This window comes from Ochlerotatus camptorhynchus, unplaced genomic scaffold, assembly GCF_037179485.1.
Source record: "Ochlerotatus camptorhynchus isolate MF236.1 unplaced genomic scaffold, CSIRO-AGI_Acam_v1.1 ptg000255l, whole genome shotgun sequence".
Classification (NCBI taxonomy): Eukaryota; Metazoa; Arthropoda; class Insecta; order Diptera; family Culicidae; genus Ochlerotatus; species Ochlerotatus camptorhynchus.
The window spans coordinates 798347-815505 of NW_027040745.1; the positions used below are offsets into that span (position 1 = coordinate 798347).

The following is a 17159-nucleotide window of genomic DNA, read 5'->3' on the forward strand; positions in this document are numbered from 1 at the left end:
CGACCTTGGCTGGGATTGAACCCAGACCCATTGGGGTGTTAGAAAGCAGTCACGCTTACCACTACACCAGCGGCGCCGGCAATGATGCCAGGTGTCATACATACAAGGGGGAGGACGGCTTTAATGCGAGTATCTCTTTAGTTGAGAATTACTCAGAGTACCTCTGATTTGCTCTGATCTGCATCGGGAAAAATAAAGGACAAGGCATATCTAGCGAACATTTGAAAAGGGCCTGTAATCAAAATGTAATGGCTGATACCATTATATTCACCGCTTGCTAGCAACACATCGTGTAGGAATCTTCCGCTACCGGTTATAAAAATCATTATAAATAACTCAATTTTAAAATCGACCGATCAAAGAAATTTTTCAAATAATTTATTGGCGCACACCAAGGCCCGCACGCTAAAACGGCCAACCATGTATTATTTGGGTGTTGTGTGCTGAGATACCGATATTATTGTCATACTGAACTGTACAAATTCTAAAAAAAAAACTTCTACTCTCTGATATGGAATAAAAAAAGGCAGATTATTTACAATCTATTTTCTGGTTTGCTAATATTTTGGTTGTAGGCCCTTTTCAAATGATATGAAAGATAAGAATTTGAATGATTAAAAAGGCCAAGAAAAACATAGAGATGATTGACAATCCATTGCCTGGTTTGTTTACATTTCAATTGAAGGCCCTTTTCAAATGTTTCGCGAGATATAGTCGTTTCTGGTCTCCTCTTCCTCTTATAGCGAATTTGTTTACAATCGTAAAACCGGAATTTTGGTCAGGGCGAACCTCAACCTGAGGTAGGTTTTAAAAACAGACGATCAAACTGACGTTTGTCAGAAAACAAGCAGAGCCGATCTTGATACCCGATGCAGGTTGGAACTGAATAATAAACAAGTTCGCTTTTAAGTATCCCATCGGTCTTGACTGGAACTGCGATGTTGAGGATAAATTATTCTGCATCTCGATTCGGATTTTAGTATTCAAGACAGTTATAATCATCCACAGTGAAATAGAAGTCCTCTGCTGCTGTTCATCATTTTCGAAACAAACAAGGTTAAATATCTTGCTGAACATTTCTAAATGTCCTTTAATTCAACCTTTAATTCGAACCTTTAATTCAAATTGTTGTCCAGAAATTAATAAGACTTTTTGCAAAAATCCACTAGCAATGAGAGAAAGGTTCGCTCAGAGAGCAAGAGAGTTTCTCAGAATAACTCTAGATTGCTCTAAATTTTTCTTTCCTCCCCCTCCCCCCTCGCAAACAAATAATTGCTCTTCAGCTCACCACAACAAATCACTTGCACGAGCAAATAGATTTCTTGATAATTTCATCTTATTTTTTAGTTGACCAATCAGGCTAAGGCCTTGTTGTCCTCTGCTGTCCGAAGAAGTCGTATCCAGTCTATTCGATCCATGGTCACACTCCGCCAGTTTCGCAGTCTGCGAAGGATCCGCAGGTCGCCTTCTACTTGGTCGATCCACCTTGCCCGCTGCGCGCCTCTTCTTCTTGTTCCTGTTGGGTCACTTTCGAGAACCATTTTCATTGGGTCGCCGTGCGGCATTCTAACGACGTGCCCAGCCCACTGTAGTCGCCCAATTTTTGCAATGTGGACGATGGATGGTTCTCCTAGCAGCTGGTGCAATTCGTGGTTCATTCGCCTCCTCCACGTTCCGTCATTCATCTGCACTCCACCGTAGATGGTACGCAACACCTTCCGTTCGAAAACACCAAGGGCGCGTTGGTCCTCCACGAGCATAGTCCAGGTCTCGTGGCCATAGAGGACCACGGTTTTAATGAACGTCTTGTAGATAGTCAACTTCTTGTGGTGGCGAATTTTATTCGATCGGAGCGTCCTCCGGAGTCCAAACTAGGTACGATTTCCTGCCATAATGCCTCTTTGAATTTTTCTGCTGGTATCATTTTCGACGGTCACCAGTGAGCCTAAATACACGAACTCGTCAACCACCTCGATTTGGTCACCGTCAATCTGAACTTGTGATGGGAGGCTAACATTGTCTTCCCTAGAACCTCTTCCCTTTCATGTTTTTTTGTCTTTGATGCGGTGATGGCAAGTCCAATCCACCTAGCTTCAGCCTTCAGTCTGATGTACGTTTCCGTCATCCTCTCAATGTTCGTGTATATCCCAGCTCTTCTGATCACACCCTCTAACGCGATGTTAAACAACAGACACGAAAGTCCATCACCTTGCCGTAACCCCCTTCGAGATTCTAAGAAACTCGAGAGTGTCCCCGATACTCGAACAGCGCACATCCATAGCTGATCTCGATTGATTGTGTCGTATGCGGATTTGAAATCGATGAACAAATGATGTGTGGGCACGTTGTATTCGCAGCATTTCTGCAGAACCTGCCGAGGGCACCCATGAATCCCACCTGGTATTGTCCCACGAACTCTCTTGCAAATGGTGACAGGCGGCGGCATAGAATTTGGGAGAGTACCTTGTAGGCGGCGCTCAGCAGTGTGATCGCGCGGTAGTTGCCGCAATCCAACTAGTCGCCCTTTTTGTAGAGTGGGCATACGACACCTTCCATCCACTCCTCCGGTAATATCTCCTCCTCCCAAATTTTGGCAATTACCCAGTGCAGCGCTCTAGCCTGTGCTTCACCACCGTATTTTAATAGCTCACTTGGTAGTTGATCTACACTAGTTGCTTTGTTGTTATTCAGCCGACCGATGTCGATCTCAACTTCTTGAATATCATGAGCCGGTAACCTGTCGTCTTCTACGCGTGCTCTAAGGTCTGTTGTCGTGCCACCTTCGTGTTTTGCTGCATCACCGTTGAAGTGCTCGTCATGGTACTGCTTCCACCTCTCAATCACCTCACACTCGTTCGTGAGAAGATTACCGTCCAAGTCCTTGCATATCGGCTTGCGGCACTTCCGTGTGTCGTTTATGCGGTACTGGTTTTACAACGCCTCACGATCTCGGTCTTCCTGCTGACGCTTTTCCTTCGAAAAACCGAGTTTTGTCTGTTCCACGCTTGTCTGTATCGCTCCACGTTCAATCTTGTGCGGTGTTGCAGCATTCTCGCCCGTGCTGGCATTCTTCTCGTTTACTAATAGTTTGCAATTGCCGTCAAACCAGTCATTTCTTCGGTTCGGGATCGCAGTACCTGCTACGCATAATCCTGGGCAACTCTGTCGTAATTGCTCAATGTTGGGTCGCGGCGTTCGACTTCGACGGGTGTTATGAATCGTCGAGAGTTTCGAGTGCATGCAAACTGCAACTAAGTAGCGGTCCGAATCTTTGTTTGCACTGCGATACGTGCGGACGTTGATAATGTCGGAGAAGGATGTCCCGTCAATTAGAACGTGATCGATTTGGTTTTCTGTGTGTTGGTCAGGTGCTCTCCAAGTGGCTTTGCGGGGAAAAAAAGTTGCTTCGGACTACCATACCCCGGGTGGTTGCAAAGTTCACGCATCGTTGGCCGTTGTCGTTCGATACGGCATGCAGGCTATTTGGCCCGATTGCCGGTATGTGCATTGCCTCCCGTCCTACCTGAGCGTTCATGTCGCCGATGACTATTTTTACCCCAAGTAACACATAAAACATCTTTTGAAAAAGAATTAGAACGGATTGTTGTGTAAATGTATTATAAGATATGCAGAAAACATCCTACGTTATATATGAGGTTTAAAGATGTTTTCTTCATACTTCTTCGATTCAACATTTTCCAAAATAGTTTTCTTTTGCTTTTATCTTAAAATGTTATTTGAACGTGCATCTTACTGTTTTAATACCACTATAAAACTTGTCGAATACAAAATCAATCCAGATTGACGTAAACATTGACGGTGCCATTGAGCCGGACTGTCTCTTCATGCCGTGATTGACAGTTTCTTATGAGGTATTTGGAGGTTTGTTATAAAGAAAGTTGAAAATACTTTTTTATAACATCTCATAAATTAATACAACTGAAAATGTGCAGGTTGTCTTATAAAGAGTTGAAAATACGTTTTAATAACATTCTGGCTATTAGATGTACGCTTTGCTACTAACAAAACGTCTTCATGACGGATCGAAGGCGTGTTGAACGAGAAAATAATCTTCATGCCATTGGCAAGAACATGATAGATACTTATAACAAACTTTTCATCAAGCGGTGTTGGTCTAGTTAGATAGAAACAAGTCTACCACGCCAAGGACCAGTGATCGAATCCCTTGCTCAAGATTTTTTGATTGTTTTTTTTGTCGCTGGTTTTTATGATGTTTCCAAAATACATGTTATAAGACCAGTATTTAGTTGTATAAGCTCCGCGTCTTGCGCTTTTTAGGTTGTATAAATGTATTAAATAATGTATATTAAAGTATTAGTGATTCTTTCCGTTAGTCATTACAAAGTATTTTCAACTTCTTTATGACAAGCCGTGTTGCTTGGGACATCCCGTTGCGAACCGCCGTCGTACACCTGCTCCTGCGTCGTCGGATCTCCCATCGTGTGGGCAGTGCACGTTGATGATGCTGTAGTTGAAGAAACGGCCCTTAATCCTCAGCTTGCACATCCTCGCGTTGATCGGCTGCCAACCAATCACGCGTTGGCGCATCTTACCCAGCACTACAAAGCCCGTTCCCAGCTCATTGGTGGTGCCACAGTTCTGGTAGAAAGAAGCCGCTCGATGCCCGCTTTTCTATACCTTTTGTCCCGTCCAGCCAAGTTCCTGCAGTGCTACAAGTTCGAAGTTGCGTGGTTGAAGTTCGTCATAGATCAACCTATCGCAGCCCGGGCAGCCGAGCGATTTGCAATTCCGAGTTTCCAATCGTATTCCTTGTCTAGGAGTGTACTACGATCAGAAATTACCGTCAGCTGTCCCCTTGATCGATGCTGCATAGAATTGTGGAACATGTTGTGATGCCACTGTAAGCAAGATCCATAAACCACCAGAATTGTCAGCGAGATAGCACAACTACAGCCACCGAGCTGAAGAGAATGTTAAAAGGGAGAAAATATGCACTTTATATACGATACGATAGATTCAAACTCTGGTGGTGAATAAGAGAACGTCAAAAAGAGTATTGTGAGCAGAAATTTTTGCCTTGAGACATAGGCAGCGGAACACTTTTTTTACTTTTCCTGATAAATTGATTCAATTGAGATGCTCCAAAACTTAATCTACAGTTAAAAAATTTAGTTCTGTAACGTTTTTGAAAAGATCCTGCTGGTGTCCAGGAATATTTTTGTTGAGAAAAATGGAAAATTAGAAAAGTGCCTTAGTGGTTATGATCTTCCGGATTTCTTGTGTGTGAATAGTTAATGTGCAAATCAGTTCAGATTTGTGGAAAATCGTGCAATAAGACAATTACCGATGGAAATTGGCAAGATTTTGAATGAAAAATTCTGTAATTTGCGTTGGGGAAAATACTTATTCTGATGTTTGGTTGACGTTTCTTCTCGAACTCGCGTGGCGCACTCTACTTTGGTGGTGCATTAAAAAGGCCCATAGATCAATTGTGTAAGGGTAAATAAAATATTAATTATAATTATTGAGAAACAAAAAGACTCCAGATAGCCAGGTCGATAAATGGTCACAGAATTTGTGATGTAGTTTTAATACGTTTTAAAATAAATGTTAGATGTGTAGTGTAGTGTTTAAAATAAACTGTTTTTCAATGTTTAATTAACTGTATAGTTGAATAAAAAGTGCTTTGTGTCGTGAAAGGGAAGGTGGAATTAAAGTTCATTACGCCGGAAGAAATCCCAAGCAATCGGTGCTCGCAGACCGTAAAGGAGGGATCCTCAAAATTCCCAAAATTCCATCCAAGGAGGAAGAACCAGCCCCGAGATACAACAGTCCTTATTTCGTCGGTATTTGCTTACTTTACTTTGGGCCTGGGGGTCTCACCGGGGGACCATCGTACACAGCTCTGTTAAGAGTGTCACGCTGGCACTAGGATGGTGATCACCCGCTCCTAACATGGAGAACAGACGCCGTTTTGGGCCGCACCTCAGTGGTGAACAGATGCTCGGGTTTGCTGAAGCATTTCCTTTATCACCGTACTATGGTTACCGCACCAGTGTTCACGTTGCACCTCATCACTTTGCTATTATCTGACTGGCAACATTACCCGGGCTACGCCACCACATAACATAAGTGGAACTGCATGCAAAACAACTTTCTAAAAGTTGACCCCTTTTTTGTGTTGCCTCAGTGATATAACTGGTATAGTTGGCCATTGATCTGTCAAAACAAAATTGTCGTGATGTCGACACTGTGCGTTCATAAGGACCAATGTCGAAAACGTAAACAATGGCTTCTTTCGTATATTTCTTGAAGTTCAAAATCATTCCATGTAAGCCACCAATTCCATCGGATAGGGGGAGTCTCCCTCTACACAGTTTACGTTTAGTTGACTTGAGTGGCTTGTAATGATCGGGAAATTCGCAGAAAAAGTTTACGTTTGCGACATTAGCTCTTATGAAAGAAAATCAGATATATGGTTGCATGCTCAGTAAGCATTGACGTTGACGACGGCCTTGCAACTCTTTACTCCTTGGTAAAATCCCATAAGCATCGGAAAGTATGTGCATGAAATCTAGCGGATTTTGTCTTATCTCTTCACTCCATCATAGAACCAGCGAGCCACCATCTCTTCACACAAAGCTTGATAGTATCTTATGCGATTTTCATAGGAGTGAAAAGGTAAGGAAATGTCCACCAGGTTTCACGCACAGACTGATGATTGCGGATGGGATTTTACCATAAGAGTAAATAGATGTAGAGTGAAGGCGAATTAATCATTTTGTTCGACCATTTTCCACAGAGATGGCGCTGTTCCGCTAGTATGAAGTGCATGTATAGAGGTACCAGACATGTTTTGCACTGCAGTGTCCTCTGTGAACAATTAACAGAAAACAGATTGTGTGTAGTTTCCGATTGATGTCACCACAAACAACATCAGTGACATCTGATGGAACATGAATGCAGAAGCTTGACAAAATGATCAATTGTAAATTGTCAGGGTAATGGACGATGTCAATCATACAAGGTCTGGCCCAACTGACTTATTGGTATTAAACAGTTGAATGTGGATTTGGTGTTCGTATTTCACCTAAGAGTTTATCTTTTTACACGAAACAGCTGTTGCCTGTGATGTCACGTCTGCTGTTCGCAGTATGGAATGTTGTGCTGACGTAACGTCGTAATTCGCTTGCGCAGCAATGTTTAAAACATTTCTGATTCTAACACCAGCAAGCTGCCTGCTGTTACAGACCTTGTATGATTGACATCGGAAAATTCGGCATTTTTTTTCGACCAGCTACAGGGGGCTTATCAAAGGTTTTTTTTAACTAGCATTTTCAAGCCGGTCAGAAGCCAATCAAGAGCGTTTTAAACCAGTAATAATGCATATTTACAGATGCAACATTTCTTAGTCTCTTTGACCTGATTGAATTTCATTCGATTCATTGCGTAAATTGCGATAGTTGAATGTAATTAATCATTTTGTTCGACCATCTTCCACAGAGACGGCGCTGTTCCGCTGGTAGGAAGTGATAAAAATCCCCATATATAAATTGAGAGAAGTGGGAATAATTCGCTTTCGGTGCATATTCAGGTCAAAAAAAGTGAACGACAACCTGAAGAAATTAATCAGGGACTTTGTAGTTCAGTTTTTCCCGGAAATTATTGTTAAACAAGCTACAATTAAATAAAAATTATTTTTCCCCATACAGTTTTACTTGATTTATTATCAGCTCCCAGAGAGCCAAAAAATCAAATTTAGGAGAGAAAATTTACTCTCACGACCTCAAACTCTCAACATGCCATGTATTTTGTTGACACTCGATTTGTGATTTCCCTTTCACAGATTACAAAATAGAGTACCTGACACTACAGAACATGTCTGGTACCTCTATACATGCATTTGCTTTAACATTTGAAGTCCCTCCTTTTTTACATATTCTGCGCAAAAGATACTTTATGCCACGCCCCATACATAAAATTCGGCGGGAAATTCTGTGAGGGGTGAGCTATTTTGTGAATGTGTAGAAAAGGAGGGACTTCGAATAATGATCTAAACGCATATATAGAGGTACCAGACATGTTTTGCACTGCAGTGTCCTCTGTGAACAAGTAACGTAAAACATATTGTGTGTAGTTTCCGACCGCAAACAACAGCAGTGACATCTGATGGAACATGAATGCAGAAGCTTGACAAAATGATAAATTGAATGCAAACAATTCGAAGATTTTATCTTTGCGTTTAATAGGTGCAATTGTACATTTTATATGAATAATATTGTTCATTGTGCTATTAGTAAGTCAACTTATTAGCACAGACAAACAGACATAACACTCGCAAGATGTTCATCGAACAAGCATTTAATGGTCAATTAAAAAGTATCGTAGTTGGTAGTACCGCCACCAGTGGCGCGCATAGTCAATTCCCTTGCGTTTGACGTTTATACACTACCGCCATCTGTTCAGCGTACTACCCACCACAGTGTACTCAACAGATGGCGGTAATGTTTTAGTGACGATGTTTTACAGTGAGAAATATTCAATGTGTTATGTCTGTTTGTCTGTGTTATTAGTGTCATGAAATATTCTGTTGACATTTATAAAAAGTTAAAACATTTCTAAGAAATCTAGAAACATAACTAGGGTATGTGTACCAGTTTTAGGCCCTAGTGGTCGTCGAACAGACCTTATCTTAAATTTCACATTTTAACATTCTTTCTAAACTTGTTTCGATACAAGATAAGAACATATGTTTTGGCTGAAATCTACGCAAATAAAGCCATTAAAATTTATTTCAAATATTTCCCATGGGTCAAAAACTGAACCACTAGTTTCTAAATAGTGCTTATTGTTGCTAGAAAATATAGCCGTTCCTTTTTTTAAATCTTTATTTGATAGATTTTTAGCTGAAGGCTAGTTCATCTCTAATAGCCGTTCCTGTTAACTTTGAGATAGCTAGCTGGGAGCCCCAGGTTGGGACCTTAGCCATAGTGATCGAAAAAAAGTTTGCTAGGAACGCCCTTCCTTTGCCTTTTCGATCAATATTTCCACTTTTTAGTGCAAAATAATTGGAGTAGATCTTTTGGTCAAAACATTTTCAATAGGCCGCAGCTGAGAAGCATATGGAGGATTGAATCCTTGAGTATTACAGGTATCGATAAGCACTCGATTTGATTTAAAAAAAAAGTTTAACGAAAAAAAATTGGACATACATTTTTCTTCTAAGAATGCAAAAAGATTTAAGATTAGAAGAAGAATTGGCGTGGAGTTTCCCCACTTTTTTGCCATAACTACAGAAAAACAATACGTATGGTTTACAATAACATTTCAGGATTAATCGTTGGGTGGCAGGTCATTGCATACAAAATCGGCAAAAAAAATTCATACTTTTTTGATTGCAAACGTTAATATATTTGTTTGCTGTGTGACGCGAGGTGAAGAGCTAGCTATATAGTTATAAATAAAGGACGTAAATAGTTAAGGCAAAACCAAGACATAAGTTCAAAAGTAAACCACGCTATAATTATTTTAATAGAATTAACTACCCCCTTGATCCCCTTTCTCATTTTACAGCTGGTATAATCAATTTGACAGATCGATGTCTTTCTATACCACATCACTGAAATGGGGTCGATTTTTGATTATCGACTCCCACATATGTTATGTGACGCCACCCAGCTGTGTCCATGTTTCAGCTGGTAGTCTTTCGTTATCATAAGACTCGGGGAGGCGTGAAGTAGGAACTTATGATGACCAGGGCTAGGTATTCCGCTCCTTACAGGTTGTCAAATCACCATTTTGTAGCATAGCAAATCAACGATTATTATTTTTCAAGTGCACGATAAACAGAAATGCAGTTGACTATTTTTTGTTCGTTCGTTCCACCCTTAAATAGCATTTTCTTATCCTTGACAGGTACGCGTATTTCGTGTACAATGTGCAGACTTCTTCAGTGTCTTGTACTAATACTCGACTATGGAAATTACTAACCTTCTCTCTCTCTCTTTATCAGATTTATGTTATTGCGGAATTGAGATTTGAACTTGTAAGCCTCTAATGTGATAGTCCTGAATGCTAAAACCTACACCAGATCCGTTCCCTACGCCACGCGATTATGTTGATCAAGGAAATAGATCCATCCTGAAACCCCAAGCACGCTTCTGATCGGCTCGTATGCTTCTCATTCAATAAAGCAGCATTGTAGCACGTTCATTTAGGAATACTTGAGAAAGGTTAAGAACGCACAGAGAACCTTCAGCGTCATATCTACAAACTCACCTGCAAGAAGCAAACACTCACTCTAGAAGCAGCAGCAGCACAAACACAAGCATGCATTCAAAACAAACCGGGAAGGCCAATGAATTCTGAATTAATTCTTACCATTTAAACCAAATCCATTAGGATTAACTATTTGTACGCCGTCTGGTGGTGGGTGCATGGACGAGTTGAAAAGGGACATTGAATGGAAGTATGCAATGATGGTGACAAGGTTGGCATGGCATTATCCGGTGGTGCATCAGTTTTGAACGGGAGTGGTTCAATGGTTGAGTGGGGGTTAGTTGCAGCGTGCAGAAAGCAGGTGAAATCCAGCATGTTAATGCGAATGCGTGGGATGCAAGATGAAAGAATGCGTGTAAGTGAACTGTATGTATGCGAAGTAAAATGCGGATATGTAGGATTTAATTAAACGGTAAGGTTTGGGGAATATCACTTGAGACAAAAATATCGGAACCTTCGTCCCAAGCCGAGTAGTGGCAAGTGGCGTTAAGACAATGCGGTAAATTTGCATAAACATAGTTGGTATTCCGTGCGAAATGGATTGTAACCACTTAGAGGGTGGGGTAAGAGCAAACAAATACTACACTCTGTGGAGCAGGAATGTGCCAAAACCATGACGATATGGAAGGTTGTTTAAATAGCACCGAACGCTTCGAAAGCGTATACAAAAAGCTTTTCGATGTTATCTCCTGGGAGCATTTGTCACGTCTTGCATCAGAATCTCGTTCGTCGCAGTCGTCGTTGCCTTCGGTGGGTGGTGCTTACCTGTACATGGCAGACAGTCCGGAGTGGTTTCAGTGTTGTGGCCAACGCAGGGAGCACCACTGTTCAGTGGCAATGGATTGTTGCATACTCGGGTTCGTTTCTGACCTTGCTTTGGGTGACCGGGACATTTGCAATCCGTCCAGGGACCCCACGAGCTCCAGTCTCCGTCAACTGGAAAGAAATGAGACAACAGATATGCGTTAAGGTCAATCATCTCAGCCATCCATTTATTTAGAAATTCATTAAATGAGCATGATAATCCTTTTGCCTCGGCAAGTCAAATACCATAAACCCTATCCCTAACGGTAACGATGCCGATGAGACCAAAAATGTTCACATTGTCGTAAAACACATGTCATCGGTTAATCCCCCGTCTGGTTGGTTGGCTCGAACTCGCTTCAGTCCCAAAACCCACCCGAACGCGTAGAGATAAAGAGGCACTATTTCCATCGAGCAGAAACTCACAATGAAGAAGACGTCTTAAATTATCTGACAAGATGCTCAGCCGTTTATTCTCAAACGACTCGGGCTTATGGTTGTGCGCGCGTGAGGATTCCAAAATGGTTACAAACTGTAACGACAAAAGAGCAAAGCCATAAAACTTCGCTCCAAAATTATCAATAATGACGGCATTATCTATTTATTGTCTCCGCTACGCCCGCCGCTCGGCTTCTACCCGTCTGTGCTGCCGATATGCGTGTGAGGGTACCTATATTTCCATTTTATGTTAATGCATTTTTGGTTTATGTTCACGGGTATGTACTAATTTGACTCAGTGTGGTGCGTGCCCGGTAAGCTCCGTTCCTCGGGGTTCGGGCGACGCGAAAGGTGAAAAAGCGATACATGAAAATAAATTAACGGATTAAGCGCGTTAAGTGCGAACGTAAGATGCTGATTTATGGTGGAGCTTCGATTGATTTGAGTCGTTCATAGACGTGTATTCAACGGACGACGAACGGGCTGTGGGTAGGTGTTCCGGATTGATTGTAGGCAAAATATATGACCATGACAAGTTTGAACTTGAGCTGATATCAGGCACGCTTAGTATTATGTGACTTTCTCATAATACTAATCGTGCCTGTTATCAACTCTGGTACGTGGCCTCCGAAACCGGTAACTGGCACATCCGAATTATTGCTAGATTTACTCTAGTGCTGGTTCATAATGCTGATTAAACAGAATTGGTCTTCACCGGTCAAGTTGATAACAACTGATAATATCATGCTGATAACTATTTTTTGGAAACGACAGACTCACCAACACTTGTCAATCCTCACAAGTGTAAGCCGGTCAGGGGCTACAAATGGTGAGTTGACAACCTGGCAAGAGCGTTTTATCTAGCTCTGGTCCTCACAAGTTTCTACCTCACACCTCCCCGTGGTGTAGCCTAGGTAATATTGTCCTTCCGACAATAGCAAAGTGAGGGGGTGCGACGCGAACACGGGCTCAACACCATAGCATGGCGATAGAGGAAATGCTTCGTCAGCCCGCAGAAGTGCCAACCGGCATATTGGGATCGACGCCAGTAAGGGTGACACCTTCTTAAAATTGTGAGTTGGCTAATAGTGCAGCTGCCCCCGTCCCGGTAAAACCTTGGTAGGCCTCCGGAAACGTTCAAACTCGTCATCAATTAGTTAATGGATAGTAGACTCAGATGTAACATTCCTGACTTAGGCCAATCTGGTTCTGAAGCCGGCCCCCACGAAGGACCGTGCCAACCCTAGCATGGCCTCCCTGCTTGTATAGATAACCAAGACGCTAGACAGTGAAAACGTAGGAGCGAACGTGTTCGCAAGGAGCGGGATATTGCAGAGAACACCAGTGTTGAACCTGGTGGCTTCAGAGAGTTCCAGCAGCAGCAGTAAGCCCCAATATGAGTAGCAAGAACACCAATGAGAGTGCTAAGCCAGATGTTCACACCGAAATCCAGCAGTAGCACACCCCAAGAAGGGCTGCAGCTTGGAAAGACCAAAATGATGGAGATCAGGTGGAGGATCAATGAACTCCATAACTTTGTACAGGATAATAGCCACGTCCACAAGACAATAAAGGAAATGGTTACGGTCATCAAATCCGCCATGATTGCTGCCGAACTTGAAAAGGATGCGCTGAGGACGAGAGCCGAGACTGCCAATAGGGCACTGATCGAGGTCAAGGAGAAAGCAGCAGCTGGAGCACAGGAAACACCGAAGGAACTCGAAATCCACGCTCGGAAAAGGGGAAAATGGAAACGACAGGAACGACAAGGAACCCAAGTAACCAAAAGTTCTGGTAACAGGCTATTTGTGCCTTGAGCAACTTGGTTGAAGGTGGTCTATAGAATTCTAAGCAGGCACATTTTTAAGTCGTTTTAAGAACTTGAAAGTTCCGGTACCATAATTCAAGAGCATTCTAAGCAGCTTCTGGTGGAACTTGAACGGAACTTTTAGAAAATAAGTTAAAAAAGGTTTTTGTCCTCTACACCAATTTTATATTTAGTTCACACTTTTATAAAACTTTATTCAGGGCTTTATGCAACTTATTTCTTAAGGAAGGTATGCACGTGTATTAATTTATCAGCATTAGCAGTAGTATTGGAGCTGTTCGAAGAATTAAACCCAGTCCTTCTGCGTGAGAGCTTCAGCACGAACCAATACGTCATCTGAGATTTGTTAAAGTGAGCTGTTGCCCGTATGATATTCCAACACGCTTGCAGTGGTAAGCGTTCGTAGAAATTGCTCTTTATTTTTACGTACATTAATTTTTGTTCCTAAAACAGACTCGTGCGGATTGCTTCATGTGACCTATAACGGACTTTTTTAGATTCTTTCAAGTTGTTAAGAAGTTCCGCAGCGAACTTTAAAGATACTTTAAAGTTGCCAAGAAGTTCCACTGGGAACTTGTTCGGAACTTTTTTGTGGCCATGTTTTCAGCCTTGCCTGAAGTTCCTAAGAAGTGTTAAGGGATGCTTTTTGGAACTTTTTTTGAACTTCAAGTTGCTGGGAGTACGCATCGGAACTTTTTGGAGCATGAAAATTCTCGTGTGCATTCTATAACTTCTTAAGTAACCAGAAAGTTGTGTTGGAACTTGATATGCAGCCACTTGAAAGTGGGTTTTATCGTTGAGTGTGGAACTTTTAGTTGCTTATGAAGAAATTACTGTCGGACCTTTATTTTAACTTTATGGAACTTGAATGTTCTGTCAGAACTTTATTTGAACTTTATGGGACTTAAAAGTTCAACTCCGTAGCACTTATGAGGGTGTCGCTAAGTCGGTGGCCTCTCGTTAAGTAAGTACTACATCAACATTTCCTTCCCTATCCCTAGTTATGGTAAAGATGGGCGTGGCCGGGAATAGTGACAGTCATGCTTCTGTTACTCTTGTTTAGATTGGAACCAATGTTTACTCCTCAGCATTATTCCTGAAAGTAGTCTAACTGAGAATTTCAGAAGAGACGTGAGTGTCGCTAGTATCCAATCTACGAAGTACATCATAACAACTCTAACGCTTAACAGTTCTGTCGGAACTTTAATTGAACTTAATGGAACTTGAAAGTTCTGATAGAACTTTATGGAACTTGAAAGTTCTGTTGGAACTTTATTTGAACTTTATGGAACTTAAAAGTTCTGACAGAGCTTTACTCGAACTTAATGGAAATTGAAGGTTCTGTCGGAACTTTATTTGAACTTTATGGAACTTCGAATTGAAATTGTTCGTTGAATGCGGAACTTTTGGTTACTTGGAAAGACAACAAGGAGGAAATATGGCGTACCGTCGAGAAGCCGAAGGAGGAGTGAAAAAAAAACGGAAGGAAAAAGAAGTGAAGAAAAAAGACGAACAGAAGAAGGAGAAATCCAGGCCTCGTCGGAAGCGAAGTAAGCCCAAGTAACCAAAAGTTCTGATAAAAGGCTATTTGTGGCTTAAGCAGCTTGGTTGGTGGTGGTCTATAGAATTCTAAGCAGCCTCATTTTAAAGTCGTTATAAGAACTTGAAAGTTCCGATATCATAATTGAATAGTATTCTAAGCAGCTTCTGGTGGAATTTGAACGGAACTTTTAGAAAATATATTAAAAAAAGGTTTTTGTCCTCTACATCAAATTCTATGTTTAAGTTCGCACTTATATGAAAGTTATTTCTGAAGGCAGGTATTAATGTGTATTGATTTATCAGCATTATTAGTAGAATTAGAGCTGTTTGAAAAATTAAACCCAGTCCTTCTGCGTAAGAGCCCCAGCACGAACCACTGCGTCATCTGAGATATAATAAAGTGAGCTGTTGTCCCGCCTACTGTTGGAGTTTTCAGTGCCAGCTGACTGACTTGAATACGAAACACAACACCTTGATGAATTTTAAATTGGTGTTTGTCCGCATAGTATTCCAACGCATTTGAGGCGCAGTGGTTAGCGTTCGTAAATCGCATGCCGAATACACGGGTTCGAATCCAGGAAATTACTATTTATTTATTTTTTCATGTTTGGATAGAATGTTGATGCACTGCATAAATATAAAAATCATGATTTATTCGGGCCACTGGTCATTTCATATTTACGTACATTAAATTTTGTTAGTTAATTAATGTTTGTTTTGTAAAGACTTGTGCGGATTGCTTCATGTGGCTTGAAAGTTCTGTCGGAACTTTATTTGAATTTTATGGAACTTGAAAGTTCTGTCGGAACTTTATTTGAACTTTATGGAACTTGAAAGTTTTGTCGGAACTTTATTTGAACTTTGACAGGTCCATTGAAAGTTCTGTTGGAACTTTATATGAACTTTACGGAACTTAGAAGTGATTTAATCGTTGAATGCGGAACTTTTGGTTACTTGGGAGGGCGAGCTCTGATCGTCGAAGAAAAAGACAAAACGCCGTACGCAGCACTCCTCGGGAAGTTTCAAGCTAATCTAGAGTGGAAGGAACTTCAGCTAAAAAAACAGGCGCACCCAGAAAGACGAGAAGCTTTTTGAGCTGAAGCGGGATCCTTCGATCAAGAGCTCAGCCTTCAAGGAGCTTGTCAAAAAGTCTCTTGGCGAAGAGGAGAGCGTAAGAGCTCTATCCCAGGAGACAGTGGTCGAGTGCAGAGATCTGGACGAGATCACTACAGAAGAGGAGCTGAGAAGTGCGTTGAGAGTGCACTGTGATATGGGAGATGTTACGATGTCAATGCGGATGAGGAAGGCGTACGGCGGCATGCAAACGGTGGTGATACGGCTTGCGACAGTTGCAGCAAACAAGCGTTGGAGACGAACAAGGTCAAAGTTGGGTGGTCAGTGTGCTCGCTGAAAGCCACTCCTTGGGTGCATGGGTTTCAGTCACCACGCAAGGAACTGCAATGGCCCTGACAGATCTGATCTGTGCAGGAAATAAGGGGAAAAATGAAACATTGCAAGAGGCTACACGAAGCAATCGAAGGGCATGATCTGCAGAAAAGAGGACGGAAACGATCATAGGACGGGAGACTTCAAATGCCTAGCTTACAAAAAGGCGGGTTACCTCCAACAGTTTTGAGGTAACCCAAATAATTCTTGTGACACTGCACAGGAACTATTGTGGCAGTCGACAACAGCAACAAAGTGCAACGTTTCAATCATATAGAGTCCCTCCCGATAACTGTAACTGGGTGGCGGATAGAGCTGTAATAGCTGCAATACAAGTTATGGGCAGATAACCCATTCAAGATGTGGTTGCGAGCTCATACGAAGGTTTCGTGAACTCCAAAATTAGCGGAATCTTCATATGCAGTTGCTACGCACCCCCTAGATGGACGATGGAGCAGTTCCACGAGATGCTGGATGGACTTACCAGCATTTTTCGCAGAGATGTCCGAAAATCCATTATCAACGTCACTTTCTGTCGTCAGTCGCTGGGGGTAAACATGAATTGGAGAGTGTGCGAAAGGTTTACCTATAGTGACCATCAGGCGATCCGATATGGCATCGGACAACTGAATACTGTGGCAGTACCGTGGACGAGAACTTGCGACCGTTGAGAGCATGTGACACTACCATGCCGAGGAAACTGGAGCCAAATATTTAGTGGAATAAGCACCTGCGATCAATCACGGAGTATAAAAGAAAATAATAATAATGGCATGCGGCGTATGCAATCAATTGAATTGTAAAATCCCGCCTTGCATGCAAGTTTATGCTGGATTCAATA

General features: G+C 41.9%; 1 protein-coding gene across 2 annotated transcripts in view; it reads right to left on the reverse strand.

The window, feature by feature from the left end:
• The window catches only part of LOC135704987 (netrin receptor unc-5-like), an 846608-nt gene that overhangs the window by 427498 nt on the left and 401951 nt on the right, over positions 1 to 17159 (reverse strand). For both annotated transcript variants that reach the window (XM_065226538.1, XM_065226537.1), the window contains one exon: positions 11026 to 11196. In XM_065226538.1, the coding sequence (XP_065082610.1) occupies positions 11026 to 11196 (171 nt within the window). The remainder of the gene's footprint in view (positions 1 to 11025; positions 11197 to 17159) is intronic.